This window comes from Mustelus asterias, chromosome 9 (genome assembly GCF_964213995.1).
Source record: "Mustelus asterias chromosome 9, sMusAst1.hap1.1, whole genome shotgun sequence".
NCBI classification, from domain to species: Eukaryota; Metazoa; Chordata; class Chondrichthyes; order Carcharhiniformes; family Triakidae; genus Mustelus; species Mustelus asterias.
In genome coordinates, this window is record NC_135809.1 from 124,298,771 (window position 1) to 124,316,961 (window position 18,191).

At 45.8% G+C, this 18,191-nt stretch overlaps 1 protein-coding gene across 1 annotated transcript in view; it reads left to right on the forward strand.

The window, feature by feature from the left end:
• Positions 1–18,191, forward strand: part of nav2a (neuron navigator 2a) — a 385,063-nt gene that overhangs the window by 174,515 nt on the left and 192,357 nt on the right. Inside the window, exon 12 of the mRNA XM_078220996.1 lies at positions 7,489–7,611. Coding sequence (XP_078077122.1) covers positions 7,489–7,611 — 123 coding nt within the window. The remainder of the gene's footprint in view (positions 1–7,488; positions 7,612–18,191) is intronic.

Sequence of the window (18,191 nt, forward strand, 5' to 3'; positions counted from 1 at the left end):
GGGCAGCACGGTGGCACAGTGGTTAGCACTCCTGCCTCACAGCACCAAGGACTTGAGTTCGATTCCTAGCTGGGTCACTGTCTGTGCGGAGTCTGCACCTTCTCTCTGTGTCTGCATGGGTTTCCTCCAGGTGCTCTGGTTTCCTCCCACAGTCCGAAAGACGTGCAGGTTCGGTGCATTAGCCATGCTAAATTCTTCCTCAGTGTACCCGAACAGGCGCAGGAGTCTGGCGAATAGGGGATTTTCACAGTAACTTGATTGCAGTGTTAATGTAAACCAACTAGTGACACTGATGAATAAACTTTAAACTGGTGAATGTTCTCTCTCATGAGTTGGATAGCATCTGAAATCAGGCGTGGTCGCATTTAACTCCTGTCCTTCATTTGAGATGTCAATGTTCGAATCGGATTCAATGTTTACAAATGGTGTTTTTGGTGCTTTAAAGAATAGCATGCTTTGCGTATGACACAGTGATCTTTGATCGTTTTATGCTGGTCACTACAAACAGTTAGATGTCATCGGGGTTTGTTTACTTTCCAACATGACTGTCACGTTTTACAAGCACTTTAAATCTCCTGGCTTTAGTGGAGTAGCTTTGATTTTCATGTTTCACTCATTTACTTTTATTTGATCCTTCTGCTTTCGATCGTGTTCATGTACATGTTGATCTTTAACTCCATGGGGTGGCTCAGGAAGATGTGTGCGGAGGATGCAGCTGGAAGCTTCCCCACAGTCAAGTGAGGAGCCTCTTTGTTCTGAAGAAAGTGGTGCAACTCTTGCTTCCACGATTTGCTTTACATTAATTTTATTTATTTTTTATTTTATTTTATTAGGGTCAAAAGTAGGTTTACATTAACACTGCAATGAAGTTACTATGAAAATCCCCTAATCGCGCCTGTTCGGGTACACTGAGGGAGAACTTAGCATAGCCAATGTACCTAACCAGCACGTCTTTCAGATTGTGGGAGGAAACCAGAGCACCCAGAAGAAACCCACGCAGACACAGGGAGAGCGTGCAGACTCCGCACAGACAGTGACCCAAGCCGGGAATCGAACCCGGGTCCCTTTTTCCATAAATCTCTTGAATTCTCCATTAGCTCTTGGCCAATGGAGTGTGACTTTTTTCAATTAGGATATTGTCAGAGGCTACAGAAAGATATAGATAGGCTGGAAATTTGGGCAGAGAAATGGCAGATGGAGTTCAATCCTGATAAATGCGAAGTGATGCATTTTGGTAGAAATAATGTAGGGAGGAGCTATACGATAAATGGCAGAACCATAAAGGGTGTAGATACGCAGAGGGACCTGGGTGTGCAAGTCCACAGATCTTTGAAGGTGACGTCACAGGTGGAGAAGGTGGTGAAGAAGGCATATGGCATGCTTCCCTTTATAGGACGGGGCACAGAGTATAAAAGTTGGGGTCAGATGTTGCAGATGTATAGAACGTTGGTTCGGCCGCATTTGGAATACTGCGTCCAGTTCTGGTCGCCACACTACCAGAAGGACGTGGAGGCTTTGGAGAGAGTACAGAGGAGGTTTACCAGGATGTTGCCTGGTATGGAGGGGCTTAGTTATGAGGAGAGATTGGGTAAACTGGGGTTGTTCTCCCTGGAAAGACGGAGGATGAGGGGAGACTTAATAGAGGTGTATAAAATTATGAAAGGCATAGATAGGGTGAATGGTGGGAAGCTTTTCCCCAGGTCGGTGGTGACGTTCACGAGGGGTCATAGGTTCAAGGTGAAGGGGGGGGGAAGTTTAACACAGATATCAGAAGGACATATTTTACACAGAGGGTGGTGGGGGCCTGGAATGCGCTGCCAGGCAAGGTGGTGGAGGCGGACACACTGGGAACGTTTAAGACTTATCTAGATAGCCATATGAACGGAGTGGGAATGGAGGGATACAAAAGAATGGTCTAGTTTGGACCATGGAGCGGCACGGGCTTGGAGGGCCGAAGGGCCTGTTCCTGTGCTGTTTTGTTCTTTGAGTGAAGGAAACTCCAGTAGTCCGCAAGTTTATTGAACTCACCACTGTTACTTCGACACGTGCTGGTCAAGCTTGTGACTTGACTGTTTGTGTTGAAGTAGACGTAACTATCTTTACACTGAGAAGCTGCTGAAGCGAGTGTTGAAAACCAGCAGGGGTTTGCCAGTGTGCAGATCTGAGGAATCAGCACTGCCCTCAATCTATGGTCCTACATACGGGTCAGACTTCATTGAATCCCTACAGTGCAGGAGGAGGCCATTCGGCCCATTGAGCCTGAACTGACGACAAGCCCACCTAGGCCCCATCTCTATAACCCTGCTAGTCTCCCTGACACTAAGGGACAATATAGCATGGCCAATCCACCTAACCAGCACATCTTTGGTTTGTGGGAGGAAACCCATGCAGGCACGGGGACTTTTTAAAAAAAGTTGAAAGGTTATTTATTAGTCAGAAGTAAGGCTTCCATTAACACTGCAATGAAGTTACTGTGAAATTCCCCTAGTCGCCACAGTCCGGCGCCTGTTCGGGTCAATGCACCCAACCAGCATGACTTTCAGAATGTGGGAGGAAGCCGGAGCACCCAGAAGAAACCCACGCAGATACGGGGAGAATGTGCAAACTCCACATAGGCAGTGACCCCAGCTGGGAATCGAACCCGGGTCCCTGGCGCTGTGAGGCAACACTGCTAACCACTGTGCCGCTCATGAGTGGATCATGAAGATTTGACATTGTGGTTGCTTGACATGGCAAACGCTGACTGATTTGGTGCATCATCATGCAGTCAATTCCTGGAAACCATGCCTTTTCCCTACGGAGTTGTTTGGTTTTGACAATTCTCTGGTAACATTTATGTGCTATACCGACAACACACTCAATGAATGCAGAAAGACAAAACAGTTGCCTTATATTTGATAAGGTGCCACATCAAAAGTTACCACACAAAATAAGAGCCCTTGGCACAGGAGTAACATATGAACATTAGTAAAGGATTGGTTAGCTATCAGAAAGCAGTGAGTAGGGATGAAGGTGAATTTTTTCAGATTGGCAAACTGTTACTAGTGGAGAGCCATAGGGATCAGTGCTGAGCCTCAACTACTTACAATCTACTTGGAGGAAGGGACAGAAAGTATGGTAGCTAAATTTGCCGATTGTAGGAAAGTAAATTGTCAAGAGGTGGTTAAAACGCCTGAAGAGAGAATTGGGCAGATTAAGTGAGTGGGCAGAAATTTGGCAGATATGGAATACTGTTCACAGTAACACAATTACCTCAGAAGCAGTTCAGAGAAGGTTCACTCAACTCATTCCTGGGATGAATCATAGAACTCCTACAGTGCAGAAGGAGGCTGCTTGGCCCATCGAGCCTGCACCAACAAAAATTCCACCCAGGCCCTGTCCCCGTAACCCCGTGTATTTATCCTGCTAATCCCCCTGACACTAAGGGACAAATTTAGCATGGCTAATCCACCTAACCTAACTGTCCTGCAGAGAAAAGTTGATCAGGTTGGGCCTTTACCATTGGAGTCTAGAAGAGTGAGCGGCGATCTTATTGAAACTTAGGAACTTGACAGGGTAGACATAAGCATGTTTCTTCTTGTCGGGGAGACCAAAACAAGTGGACACCATTTATGGAGAGCAGTTGGGTAGGAAATAAGGTGTTACTATCGTTTGGGGGAGTGCCTGATGCACAAAGGGCACCCCCAAAGATTACTACCCTTTTGCCACCTATAATAACTCCAGGAGTCGGCTGTAAAGGAACAGTGCAGAAAATGAAGTAAAGGAAAAACCACAAGTCTGTAGTGAACACAACAGATCCCAACTGGGACAGTGGAATGATGGACTCGTTCAGGGGCCTGCTTTATATAGGGATCGGCATACGAGCTCCACCTGATCGGTCATTACCAATCCCCAGGGAGCTTATATTCAACGAGTTCTGCAGGGAGGTCAATCAGTGATTCCCTATGCAAGTCATGGGGGTTATCACATCACCCTTTTCGTATATTCTTAAAAATATAATGGCCTGTCCACTCCCACGCAGCTGCCTATGCCAACTGCATTTTGGTGCTGGCAGTTTATTATCTGGGTCAAATTGGTTTGCCAGTGGCAGGTCATTGCCATCAGCAGGACTGGAAGATGCCGCTGGCAAATGCAGGCCACTGTATTTGATTTTGATTTGATTTATTATTGTCGCATGTATACAGTAAAAAATATTGTTTCTTGCGCACTATACAGACAAAGCATACCATTCATAGAGAAGCAAAGGAGAGGGTGCAGAATGTAGTGTTACAGTCATAGCTAGAGTGTAGAGAAAGATCAGCTTAATGCGAGGTAGGTCCATTCAAAAGTCTTGACGGCAGCAGGGAAGAAGCTGTTCTTGAGTCGGTTGGTACGTGACCTCAGACTTTTGTATCTTTTTCCCAACGGAAGATACAAAAGTCCGAGGTCACGAAACAAACCGACAGTGGTGGAGAGATTGAATGTCTAAGGTGGTGGGTAGGCTGCTGACCAAGCAAGCTTTTCACCTGGATAGTGTAGAACGTCATACAGGCAAGTGGCGAGTATTCTATCATACTAACCTGTGCCTTGAGGATGGTGGGCATGCTTCGGGGAGGCAGAGGTAGTAGTCCCAGCCTCTGACCCGCACTTGTAGCCACAGTATTTACGTGGCTGCCGCTGTTCAGTTGCTGGTCGATGATAACCCCCAGGATGTTGTTGGTGCAATGCAATGCCATTGAGTGTCTCTCTCTTTGGAAAATAGCTATTGCCTGGCATTTGCGTGCTGTGCAAGTAAGACGTTTCTGCTGAGTAACACAGAAATATCCCAGGAATTTCATCTGGAGGTAATGGGGTTATTGAATACATCTGCCCCAATGTCACCAGTTGTATTCCGAAGATGAGTATGATGGACTTCTTATCACCATACTATAGTAATAACTGGAAGAATGCCAGAACATTTCTAATATTCAACAGAGATTTAAGTATTACTTAAAATTGGACAGGCCATCTCGGCTAGTACAGCTGATGAGAGGATGATTGATTCAATTGATTTAGGCAGGATTTTTGAATTAAAATTGTTTTAAAATTTTGTTTGGCCTCTCCAGAGGCAGCCAGTCAGAGAGAAGCCTGCCAAAGTCAATTCTTCTGCAGAGAGATGAAGATGACACTCGCACCCTCTGAATATATTCAAATTGATTTAATCTTGGGAGTCAGGCAGATGGCTCTCAGGTTGCACAGATCTTTCCCACCTTTCCAAGCTTTTGCCGACCCTTGCCAGTTTAAATTAGCATTCTACTGGTACAGAAAATCCCAGCTAGTTTTTCCGTGAAATCTCGACTAGAACAAAGTTTTACTTCCAGCTTGTTTTGAACTTAAAAAAAAGTCTGCAATATCATAGAATCCCTACAGTGCAGAAGGAGGTCATTTGAGCCTGCACTGACAACAATCCCACCCAGGCCCGATCACCATAACCTCATGCATTTATCCTGCTAATCCCCCTGACACTAAGGGGCAATTCAGCATGCCCAATCCACCTCACCAGCACATCTTTGGAATGTGGGAGGAAACCGAAGCATCCGGAGGAAACCCACGCAGACACGGGGAGAATGTGCAAACTCCACACACAGTGATCCAAGGCGGGAATTGAACCCGGTCACTGGGTGCTGTGAGGCAGCAGTGCTAACCACTGTGCCAATATGTTCATGGGTTGAAGAGAGTCCTGGTTAATTTTAAAACCTAGAGTTATTGGGGGGAATTTTTCCATTCCGCTTGCCACAGGAATTGTAGCGGGCAGGGAACGGACCGTGCAAAGGTCCCTTTGCCTCTGGCGGGATTTGCCGGTTTTGAAGCGAGTGTGGTTGGAAAGTCCCTCCCATTGTATTGGATCGAAATGGTGTAGGATGGGAGATTGTCTGTATTGCACCTGCTTAAATTGCCAAATCCAAGCAATCGGAGGCTGAGATGCATTTGCCCTGAGAGGAATGTCAATGACCACCCTAAACCTTTGACGGGAGGCTTTGGTTTACATTTTATTGCACAACATATCTATGTACTTTACACTTGTAACCTTATTAGAAGTGTGAAGACCAAACGTCTCTGCCATACTGAGGCCTTATCCACATCCGGTATGACATAATGCATTCGGCCACAGATGGTCAACTCAGATCCAAACTACCATTGCCAAGGTATGTCTCCTACTAACATTTCTTCTCTTAAATTATAATTGGCACTCTATCTCCAACACCAAGACAAATCCAAATTGTTCACTACTCTTTTTGAGGTGCTCTCACTGCCCAAGTATTGCACAGTGTGAATGTGCTAATCCACTGCAAAGCCTAGTTTTACGTCTCTTGGTGTTTTTAATGCAACTCAATGGGAGCCACTGGTGAAAACCTCCCAACAAGGGCAATATTAAAAACAACACACGACCAAATGTGTGTTCCATTGGAATCACACCCATTCCCACATACACTCTCTTGCACTGGCAGATGTGAGAGGATTTTGACTTTGTCGTTACATCTGTTCATAACTGGTGTTTGCAGGCCTGAGAGAGTCGATTATGTGGCTTGCTTCATGCTTAGTGTGTCAGCTGTGAGGAGGAGCTCGCAAATAAGACGGATGTTTTTGATGCTTATTGCCCGATAACATTTTCAAAATGCTACAAAGGGTTGTTGAATACAATCAGAGATTTGTTTTTGAAGGTCAGCTGTAGGGAGCGAGATCGGAGACAACATGAGGAATGGCAAACAAAGTTCTGGAGGAGGAATTCAGTGTATTAAAAATCCTGAGCAGGACATCAGATGAAACATAAGCAATATCCTGTAGCCAGAAAAAAAAGAGCAGAGAGGAATGGTAATTGAATTGTGATTATTAAAAGCAGAAAAATATTGGGTGTGAGAAACAGTGCTGATAAAGACAGATGATTCGCTGAGAGAAATTAGTCAAGCTAAAGCAAATATGGTAATCCATTAAGAAATGTGAGGAATTTAAAACGTGTTGAGATTAGATGAAATAAATAACAGATAAATAGAGATGTAAAGGTCAGTTATATCCATAGTATGCTGATAACCTGTATGGAATGTAGCTTTCTTTACTGTCCTTCTCCCCTAATTGGTATTCAGCTTGTTTCCAAATAGCATATCGAAAGGAAGATTGAATATTTTTAAAGCTGCAAAGGTTACGTAGTTAAAATTTGAGATCTTGCCGTTGCTCCATTGTGACCTCTCGTGGAACTGAGGCATACTGGTGACAGCTTGTCATTGCCGGTAAATATGTTTTTCCCCATAAAAATACTATTGGAAGTGTTGCAGTCATATTTCAGAAGAAAGCAACACCAGATGAACAAATACATGTGCTCCTTATCGCATTGAAATAAAAAGGAATGTGGAGCCCTGCCAATTAATGATGTTCACAGCACGCCAAGATCTTATTCCAGGGAACTGAGTTGGCTGCACTGATCTGTTGTAGTTTATCGCAACTGAAAGCAGTATATTTCCTTCTCTGTTCCAGATACATGACGGATGGTGGTTTGGGTCTTTATACCCGTCGGCTTAACCGCTTGCCGGATGGGATGGCAGCCGTGCGAGAGAACGTCCAGCGTAATACGTCTGTGGGCCTGGGAGATGCAGACAGGTAGGACTCTTGTTATTTAAAGAAGAGGTGAAGCTGTCCACAGCTGCAGAGATTCCCTAAAGATCCTGCACTCCTGGATTGAAATGTGACACATTGAGAATAGCTGAGCGCTGTGCCTGAACTTGTTGAAGCAAAGAAGTTTGAGGTGGCTGATTTGCCTTACACTTGTTATTTCCTTTTTGTTGTGCCTTGTTCTGTTCCACGATTAGGTAAATAAATTTTAACTGCTTTCGTCCTGCATGGGGGTGAAATGCAGTTATTGTAAATGGAATTACGGTAGAGATTGACTATCACAAGAGTGGTGGAATGGATTAGAGAGGCTGAATGGCCTACTCTTATGCATTTCTATGTTGCCCTCTCCTCGATAAAGTGATCTAAATCTGCTTCTGTCCAAATAATGTGTTTGGGCTCTGTGTAAATCAGCTGTAAAATGAACATGCACAGACCTGCTGTGACATTTTGGCCATTGTACATGCACAATGCATTGGTGTGATGATATCAACCAAAAGTCCTGTCTTGATGCCCAGAACATTCAGAGTTTAGGTCATGTTCCCACCATTGCAAATGTGCTGCCACTTGGGGCAGTCTATTTATTGGGTGATGAAGATGGGTGTTGATATGGAACACGTAACCTCAAATTGAGTCTCCCTGCCTGCCAATCTTCACTGCCAATCCAGTGAATTTGTCTTTCACCTGAGACTTGAGGGTTGAGAGCTCGTGGCAAAATAATAATATAAAGATAGCACAGATAATGAATTTAAGAGAATATAATTTGCCAGGAGTTGCTAATACATGTAGGGAACTTGGCATTAGGACTATGTTGAAGAAAAGGACCATTTATTTGAGGCCCGTTTTCCTTCAGTGCAATGTAGTACATAGCATGCCTTTCTCGTTGATTTATTTAAAAGCATCATTGTTTCAAACAATGCAGACCTTTCAATGTCAGTATTGTTGAAGTTGTTGAGCTCCTAGCTGATGCAGCTTGCTTCACAAAGTCAGAGTCATAGAGCAATACAGCATGGAAACAGGCCCTTCATCCCAACCACTCCATGACGGCCATGCTGCCCTCCCAGCTGGTCCCAATTGCCCATGTTTGGCCCATATCCCTCTAATCCTTTCCCATCCCTGTACTTATCCAAATGCTTTTTAAATGTTGCTATTGTACCTGCCTCAACCACTTTCTCTGGCAGCTCATTGCATTTACGCATCACCCTCTGTGTGAAGAAGTTGCCCCTCAGGCTCCTTTTAAATTTTCCCCTCTCACCCTAAACCTATGCCCTCTAGTTTGCAGTTCCCCTTCCCAGGGAAGTACTTTGTAGCACGTGAAATGACCTTTATGCTGTGGAAGTTTCAATATTTGAGGTCATACCAAGTTTGCAACTTTCCTCCCTCCCCCTTGTCTATTACCAGTTTTGTATGGTGCGGTCAGCACTTCGAAAACCACATGTGTCATTTAACGGTGCATTAGAATTCAACATCTTTACCTGGGAGGTCAGACTGATGTGAGTAAATCTTGGAGCTCCTTCAGCTTTCTATTGCCAACATAAACAAGGTGTATGGAGCTTAAACTCACCAGTACAAATGGACAAGCAGACACAAGTGCTTCGTATAAAGACTGACAAATCCCCAGGGCCTGATGGAATCTATCCAAGGCTGCTCAGGGAGACGAGAGGTGAAATAGTTGGGCCTCTGACGCAAATCTTTGTCTCGTCACTGGACACAGGTGAGGTCCCAGAGGATTGGAGGATAGCCAATGTGGTCCCGTTATTTAAGAAGGGTAGGAAGGATAACCCGGGTAATTATAGGCCGGTGAGCTTGACGTCCGTGGTGGGGAAGTTGTTGGAGAAGATTCTTAAAGATAGGATGTATGCGCATTTAGAAAGGAATAAACTCATTAACGATAGTCAACATGGTTTTGTGAGAGGGAGGTCATGCCTCACGAACCTGGTGGTGTTTTTTGAAGAAGTGACCAAAATGGTTGACGAAGGAAGGGCCGTGGATGTTGTCTATATGGACTTTAGTAAAGCGTTTGACAAAGTCCCTCATGGTAGGCTAGTGAAAAAGGTTGGATCCCATGGGATAAAGGGGGAGGTGGCTAGATGGGTGGAGAACTGGCTTGGTCATAGAAGACAGAGGGTGGTAGTGGAAGGGTCTTTTTCCGGCTGGAGGCCTGTGACTAGTGGTGTACCGCAGGGCTCTGTATTGGGACCTCTGCTGTTTGTGATTTATATAAATGATCTGGAAGAAGGAGTAACTGGGGTGATCAGTAAGTTTGCGGACGACACAAAACTGGCAGGACTTGCAGATAGTGAGGAACATTGTCAGAGGCTACAGAAGGATATAGATAGGCTGGAAATTTGGGCAAGGAAATGGCAGATGGAGTTCAATCCTGATAAATGCGAAGTGATGCATTTTGGTGGGAATAATGTAGGGAGGAGCTACACGATAAATGGAAGAACCATAAAGGGTGTAGAGACGCAGAGGGACCTGGGTGTGCAAGTCCACAGATCTTTGAAGGTGACGTCACAGGTGGAGAAGGTGGTGAAGAAGGCATATGGCATGCTTGCCTTTATAGGACGGGGCATAGAGTATAAAAGTTGGGGTCTGATGTTGCAGATGTATAGAACGTTGGTTCGGCCGCATTTGGAATACTGCGTCCAGTTCTGGTCGCCACACTACCAGAAGGACGTGGAGGCTTTGGAGAGAGTACAGAGGAGGTTTACCAGGATGTTGCCTGGTATGGAGGGGCTTGGTTATGAGGAGAGATTGGGGAAACTGGGGTTGTTCTCCTTGGAAAGACGGAGGATGAGGGGAGACTTAATAGAGGTGTATAAAATTATGAAAGGCATAGATAGGGTGAACGGTGGGAAGCTTTTCCCCGGGTCGGTGGTGACGTTCACGAGGGGTCATAGGTTCAAGGTGAAGGGGGGGAGGTTTAACACAGATATCAGAAGGACATATTTCACACAGAGGGTCGTGGGGGCCTGGAATGTGTTGCCGGGCAAGGTGGTGGAGGCGGACACACTGGGAACGTTTAAGACTTATCTAGACAGCTATATGAACGGAGTGGGAATGGAGGGATACAAAAGAGTGATCTAGTTTGGACCAGGGAGCGGCGCGGGCTAATTGTTCCTGGTTTCTCGTTTCAAGGCTTCATTCTACGATCATCTTGCTGGTGCCAGTACAGAGTGATACTGCGGATAGTTGGGAACCTGTCTCGGGGGCAGGGGATTCATATGGTGTTCGTGGAAGTGGAAATGACTAGGGTTGGGAAGCATTTTCCGATCGGGGCCATTGTGATCTCCTGGACTCGTTTCGATCGCCTCAGGGGGTCGGAGAGGAATTTCCCAGATTTTTTTTTCCCCATATTGGCCCTGGGGTTTTTCACTCTGGGTTTTCGCCTCTCCCTGGAGATCACATGGTCTGGAATGGGGGGGTGGGGGTAAGTTAATAGGTTGTAATGAACAAAGCATCGTAGCTGTGAGGGACAGCTCGGTGGATAGGATATTGGTATGTAGATAGGCTGGAAAATTGGGTGGGGATCCTGGATTCAGGATTCAATCCTGGACTGGGGAGCGGCGCGGGCTTGGAGGGCCGAAGGGCCTGTTCCTGTGCTGTATTGTTCTTTGTTCTTTGTTCTTTGTTCGTTGTTTAAAAAAAGAAATGAATTATCAAAAGAAATCTTCCTAAATTTGCAACTAAAAAGTCTAAATGTCTTCCATTGCAAATAAGTTGAACTCAATTTCTTGGTGAGGTTCATTTGTTCTGAATTAGCACTGCTGCCTGCCTCACAGCGCCAGGGACCAGGTTGGTTTCCCGGCTTGGGTAGCTCTCTATGCAGAGTCTGCACATTTTCCGTGTCTGCGTGGGTTTCCTCCAGGTGCTCCAATTCATAAAAGGCAAAGGGTTCACAATCAAGCTCAGTTTGGGTTCCTCCAGGGCCACTTAGCTCTTGACCGCATTACAGCCTCTGTTCAAACAAAGACAAAAAAGCTGAATGCCAGAGATGAGGTGAGAGTGACTGCCCTTGACATCAAGGCAACGTTTGACCGAGTATGGTATCAAGGAATCCTAGCAAAACTGGAGTCAATGGGAATCTGGGGCAAAATCCTCCACTGGTTAGAGTAATTCATACCAGGCACAAAGGAAGATGTTTGTAATGATTGGAGGGCAATCACCTCAGCTCCAGGACATCTCTGCAGGAGATCCTCAGGGTAATGTCCTAGGCCCAACCATCTTCAGCTACTTCATCAATGACCTTCCTTCCATCATAAGGTCAGAAATGGGGATGTTTGCTGATGACTGCACGATGTTCAGCACCATTCGTGACTCCTCAGATACTGAAGCAGTCCATGTCCAAATACAGCAAGACCTGGGCAATATTCAGGCTTGAGCTGACAAAAGGCAAGTAATATTCGCGCTTCACAAGTGCCAGGCATTGATCACCTCCAAGGTGGAGATCCCTTACACCCAATTTCCTCTGATTTTGTATCCATCCCATGTGCATAGATCCCTGAAAGTTGGCACCCAGGTTGATAGGGTTGTTAAGAAGGCGTACGGTGTGTTAGCTTTTATTGGTAGAGGGATTGAGTTTCGGAGCCATGAGGTCATGTTGCAGCTGTACAAAACTCTGGTGCGGCCGCACTTGGAGTATTGCGCACAGTTCTGGTCACCGCATTATAGGAAGGATGTGGAAGCGTTAGAAAGGGTACAGAGGAGATTTACCAGGACGTTGCCTGGTATGGTAGGAAGGTCTTATGAGGAAAGGCTGAGGGACTTGAGGTTGTTTTCGTTAGAGAGAAAAAGGTTAAGAGGTGACTTAATAGAGGCATACAAGATGATCAGAGGATTAGATAGGGTGGACAGTGAGAGCCTTTTTCCTTGGATGGTGATAGCTAGCATGAGGAGACGTAGCATTAAATTGAGGGGTGATAGATATAGGACAGATGTCAGAGGTAGGTTCTTTATTCAGAGAGTAGTAAGGGCGTGGAATGCCCTGCCTGCAACAGTAGTGGACCCGTCAACATTAAGGGCATTTAAATGGTCATTGGATAAACATATAGATGATATTGGAATAGTGTAGGTTAGATGGGCTTTAGATTGGTTTCACAGGTCGGCACAACATCGAGGGCCGAAGGGCCTGTACTGCGCTGTAATGTTCTAAGAGAGGATCCAAACATCAGCCCTTGACATTCAATAACATACCATCACTGAATCTCCCACTATCAACATTTTGGGGGTTATGATTGACCAGGAACTGAACTGGACTAACCATATAAATACTGTGGCTTCCAGAGCAAGTCAAAGGCGAAGAATCCTGCAGCGAGTAACTCCCCTCCTGACTCCCCACAGCCTGTCCCTATCTACAAGGCACATCAGAAGTGACATGGAATATTCTTCAACAACACTCAAGAAACTTGACACCATCCAGGACAAAGCAGCCCGCTTGATTGGTACCCCTTCCACAAACACACAATCCCTCCACCACCGATGCTCAGTAGCAGCAGTGTACACCATCTACAGGACGTACTACAAGAACTCACCAAGGTTTATTTGGCAGCACTTTCCAACCCCACAACCACTACGATAGAGAAGGACAAGAGCAGCAGATACCTGGGGACAACACCACCTGAAAGTTCCCCTCCAAGTCACTCATCTTCCTGACTTCTAAATATACTGCCATTCTTTCACTGTCGCTGGGTCAAAATCCTGGAATTACCTTCCTAATAGCACGGAGTGTACCTACAACTCAGGGCCAGTAGTGGTTCAAGAAGGCAGCTCACCAGCACCTTTTCAAGGGCAACTAGAGATGGGCAATGATTGCTGGTATATGCCTATGACAAGTCTTCGGAGGCAGAAGTCCCTTCACGAAAATCCCTTTATTTACAATTCCAACAGCAGTACAGAGTGCCAGCAGTCTACCTTTGGGTGTGCCAGAGGAACTGACACACCCAGTTAAGTACAAGGAAAAGACTCCCTGATTGGCCCATCAATTGACTCCTTAATCAGGGAGTTCATATTCCAACAGGCCAACCTCAATGGCCTGATTGAAGTCATTGCAACGCCCACATCCCATAAATGATTTTTTTTAAAAAAACCTGGTGAAGACAGTATTGACCTGGGCTGTGAATTCCCTCATGGGCAAAGAGCCTTTCAACATTTTGGCTGACGAATGGAGTATGGGTTCTTGAGTGTCAAGGGCAAGCTAGATTCATGATCCAGTCAGTGTCAGGAAAAAAAATTGAGGGAGGGTTGTGGGGAGGAAAATAAGACCAAATCCCTGAAACTCTTCCATGGAATTTTAAATTAAGCATTGAATCTGGCAATTAATAAAATTATTAAAAGTCTTTAACCACATGTTTTATTCATGCACATATTCTAAAACCGATGTAGTCATTAACTCATCTCAGTGTGAAGTTTAGCTGTAGATAACCACAAGTTGTCAGTGACATTTTGAAATGAAAGGATTATGAAGAAACTAGAATCCACGTGAATTGTAATTAATGAGATCACGATGCAATGCAATTTTGAAAAAAAGGAAGCTTACACACAGTTTCTCAGGATGTGAAATAAAAGATCTGAGAATGACCCCATTTAGATTTTTGATGCCATCATGTTCTTGCTTATACTTTCTTTAAACTCGTCATTCTAACATGAACCATACTATCATTTCTGAAGGATTGTCACTGACAATTAAACATATTGGTCTTGGATAATCTTGAGCTGCTTTTAAATTGTGCCAAAACACGTACTCCAAGCATCAACTCCTGGTACACACGTCTCCGTTTCTGACTTCAACTCAAATAAGCTTGCTCAGGTTAGTTCAGGTCAGTGCTTTTGCAATAATGCTCTCCATAACCTCACTCAAGTAACCGTTCTTGAAGTATGAAGGACTGCATGGTGGCACAGTGGTTAGCACCATTGCCTCACAACGCCAGGGACCTTGGTTCAATTCAGGTGACTGTGTGGAGTTTGTACAATCTCCCCATGTCTGCGTGGGTTTCTTCCGGGTGCTCCAGTTTCCTCCCATACTCCAAAGCTGTGCTGGTTAGGTTGATTGGCCATGCTAATTTGGCCCTTAGTGTCAGGGGGATTAGCATCGTAAATACGGGGTTAAGGGGTTAGGGCCTGTGTGAGATAGTTGTCAGTGCAGGCTCGATGGGCTCCTTCTGCACTACAGGGCTTCTGTGAGTGTTCTATGATTCTATAAAGGTTGATGCTAAGTGTCTATGGGACTTTATATATACATCATGTCTGTGTGTGTGGTGCGGGGGTTGGGATTCTCAGTCGTGTACTCACCCACACGCTTACACTTCGCTGGTGATCGTGTGGGCAGTCTGACAATTTTTCCTTTCTTCTCCCAGGCCAGACATAATGTCCCAGCCACTGACCTGGCAGCCTTCACTCAGTGGAGATCACAAGTGAAACCCATCTTGGTTAAGTCATGGAATTTTACAGCACAGCAAGAGACTCTCGTCCATCGTGTCTGCCCCAGTCATCCAGCATCTAATCTATTCTAATCCCATTTTCAGGTGCTCATGTAAATGTTTCTTAAATGTTGTGAGGGTTCCCATCTCTACCACCCTTTCAGCCAGTGAGTTCCAGATTCCCACCACCCTCTGGGTGAGAGATTTTCCTCAAATCCCCCCAAAATTTCCTGCCCCTTACTTTAAATCTATTTGTTTTGATTTGATTTATTATTGTCACATGTATTGGGATACAGTGAAAAATATTATTTTTTGCGTGCTATACAGACCAAGCATACTGTACATAGGGAAGGAAAGGAGAGAGTGGAGAATGTAGTGTTATAGTCTCAGCTAGGTTGTAGAGAAAGATCAACTTAATGCCAGGTCGGTCCATTCCAAAAGTCTTAAGGCAGCTTGGAAGAAGCTGTTCTTGAGTCAGTCAGTATGTGTCTTCAGACTTCTATATCTTTTTCCAGATTGATCTTAGCCCCCTGGTTATTGGCCCCTCTACTAAGGGAGAAGTTTCTTCTTGTCTACCCTATCCATGTACCTCATAATTTTATACACTTCAATCAGATGCCCTCTCAGCCTTCTCTGCTCGAAGGAGCACAACCCCAGCCTAACCAGCCCCTCTTCATTGCTGAAACCCCACAGTCCAGGTAACATCCTGGTGAAACTCGTCTGCACCTTTTCCAGTGCAATCACATCTTTCCTACGATGTGGCAACCAGAACTGCACACAGTCCTCTAGCTGTAGCCTAATGAGTGTTTTATATATTTTATTTATTCATTCATGGCATGTGAGCATCAGTGGTTAGGTCAGCATTTGTTACCCATCCCTAATTACTCCTCAACTGAGTGGTTTACTAGGCCATTTCAAGGGCATTTAAGAGTCAACCACATTGCTGTGGCTCTGGAGTCACATGTAGGCCAGACCAGGTAAGGGCAGTAGATTTCCTTCCCCAAAGGACATTAGTGAACCAGATTGGTTTTTAGGACAATCAGCAATGGTTTCTTGGTCATCAGTAGATTTTCAATTCCAGAATTTTATTGACTTCAAATTTCACCGTCTGCTGTGTTGGGATTCGAACTCGGGCCACCAGAGATCACCCTTGGTCTCTGGAATGCTAGTCCAATGGCGATTAAAGTCTGGTATTCCCAGGCCATTAAGTACCATCTAAGTACTAACCAGCCCTGGGTTTGCTTGGCTTCCAAGTGGATATTTTCAGACTGAATATGGCTGTTCTTAAAACAGCCATAAAAAGTAAGAAGTCTCTCTACACCAGATTAAAGTCCAACAGGTTTATTTGGTAGCACAAGCCACTAGCTTTCGGAGCGCTGCCCCTTCATCAGGTGAGTGGGAGTTCTGTTCACAAACAGGGCATATAAATTCGCAAACCAGCAGACAAAGGAGGGGCCATCGTCGTACTGAACAGAATGGATTACTGCAAAGAAGTGTACCGACAACTGAACAACGAGGAACACTACAGACAGTTACCCGCAGATCCGACCAAAGAACACACCCGTCAACTCAACAGACTGATCAAGACCTTTGATCTGGACGTTCAGAGCACCCTCCGCTCTCATCCCACGTACTCCCCGCGTTGGAGATCTCTACTGCCTCCCGAAGACACACAAGGCAAACACATTCAGCCATCCCATCGTATCGGGCAATGGGACCCTGTGCGAGAACCTCTCCGGCTACGTCGACGGCTTCCTGAAACCCATTGTACAAAGAACCCCCAGCTTTTGTCGCGACACTATGGACTTCCTACAGAAACTCAGCATACATGGAGCAGTTGAACCAGGAGCACTCCTTATCACAATGGATGTCTCGGCACTCTACACCAGCATCCCCACGACGATGGCATTGCTGCAACTGCCTCAGTACTCCACGCCGACAATTGCCAATCTCGAGGTGCAATCTCCAGATGCAGTTTTACAACTCATCTGCTTCATCCAGACACCGGAACAGCCATGGGGACCAAATTCGCACCTCGATATGCCAACATCTTCATGCACAGGTTCGAACAAGACATCTTCACCACACAGGACCTTCAATCGAGGCTATACGCTAGATACATCGATGACATTTACTTCCTTTGGACCCGTGGTGAACAATCACTGAAACAACTATATTTGGGGCGGCACGGTAGCACAGTGGTTAGCACTGCTGCTTCACAGCTCCAGGGTCCCGGGTTCGATTCCCAGCTCGGGTCACTGTCTGTGTGGAGTTTGCACATTCTTCTCGTGTCTGCGTGGGTTTCCTCCGGGTGCTCCGGTTTCCTCCCACAGTCCAAAGATGTGCGGGTTAGGTTGATTGGCCAGGTTAAAAATTGCCCCTTAGAGTCCTGTGATGTGTAGGTTAGTGGGATTAGCGGGTAAATATGTGGGGGTAGGGCCTGGGTGGGATTGTGGTCGGTGCAGACTCGATGGGCCGAATGGCCTCCTTCTGCACTGTAGGGTTTCTATGATGACATCAACAAGTTCCCTCCCACCATCAGACTCGCCATGGACTACTCTCCGGAATCGGTTGCATTCTTGGACACATGCATCTCCATCAAGGACGGTCACCTCAGCACTTCACTGTACCGCAAGCCCACAGATAACCTCACAATGCTCCACTTCTCCAGCTTCCACCCTAAACACATTAAAGAAGCCATTCCCTATGGACAAGCCCTCCCTATACACAGGATTTGCTCAGATGAGGAGGATCGCAACAGACACCTCCATACGCTGAAAGATGCCCTCATAAGAACAGGATAAGGCGCTCGACTCATCGATCGACAGTTCGACCCGCCACAGCGAAAAACCGCACCGACCTGTTCAGAAGACAAATATGGGACACGGCGGACAGAGTACCCTTCATCGTCCAGTACTTCCCCGAAGCGGAGAAACTACGGCATCTTCTCTGATGTCTTCAACATGTCATTGATGAAGACGAACATCTCGCCAAGGCCATCCCCACACCCCCACTTCTTGCCTTCAAACAACTGCACAACCTCAAACAGACCATTGTCCGCAGCAAACTACCCAGCCTTCAGGAGAACAGTGACCATGACACCACACAACCCTGCCACAGCAACCTCTGCAAGACGTGCCGGATCATCGACAC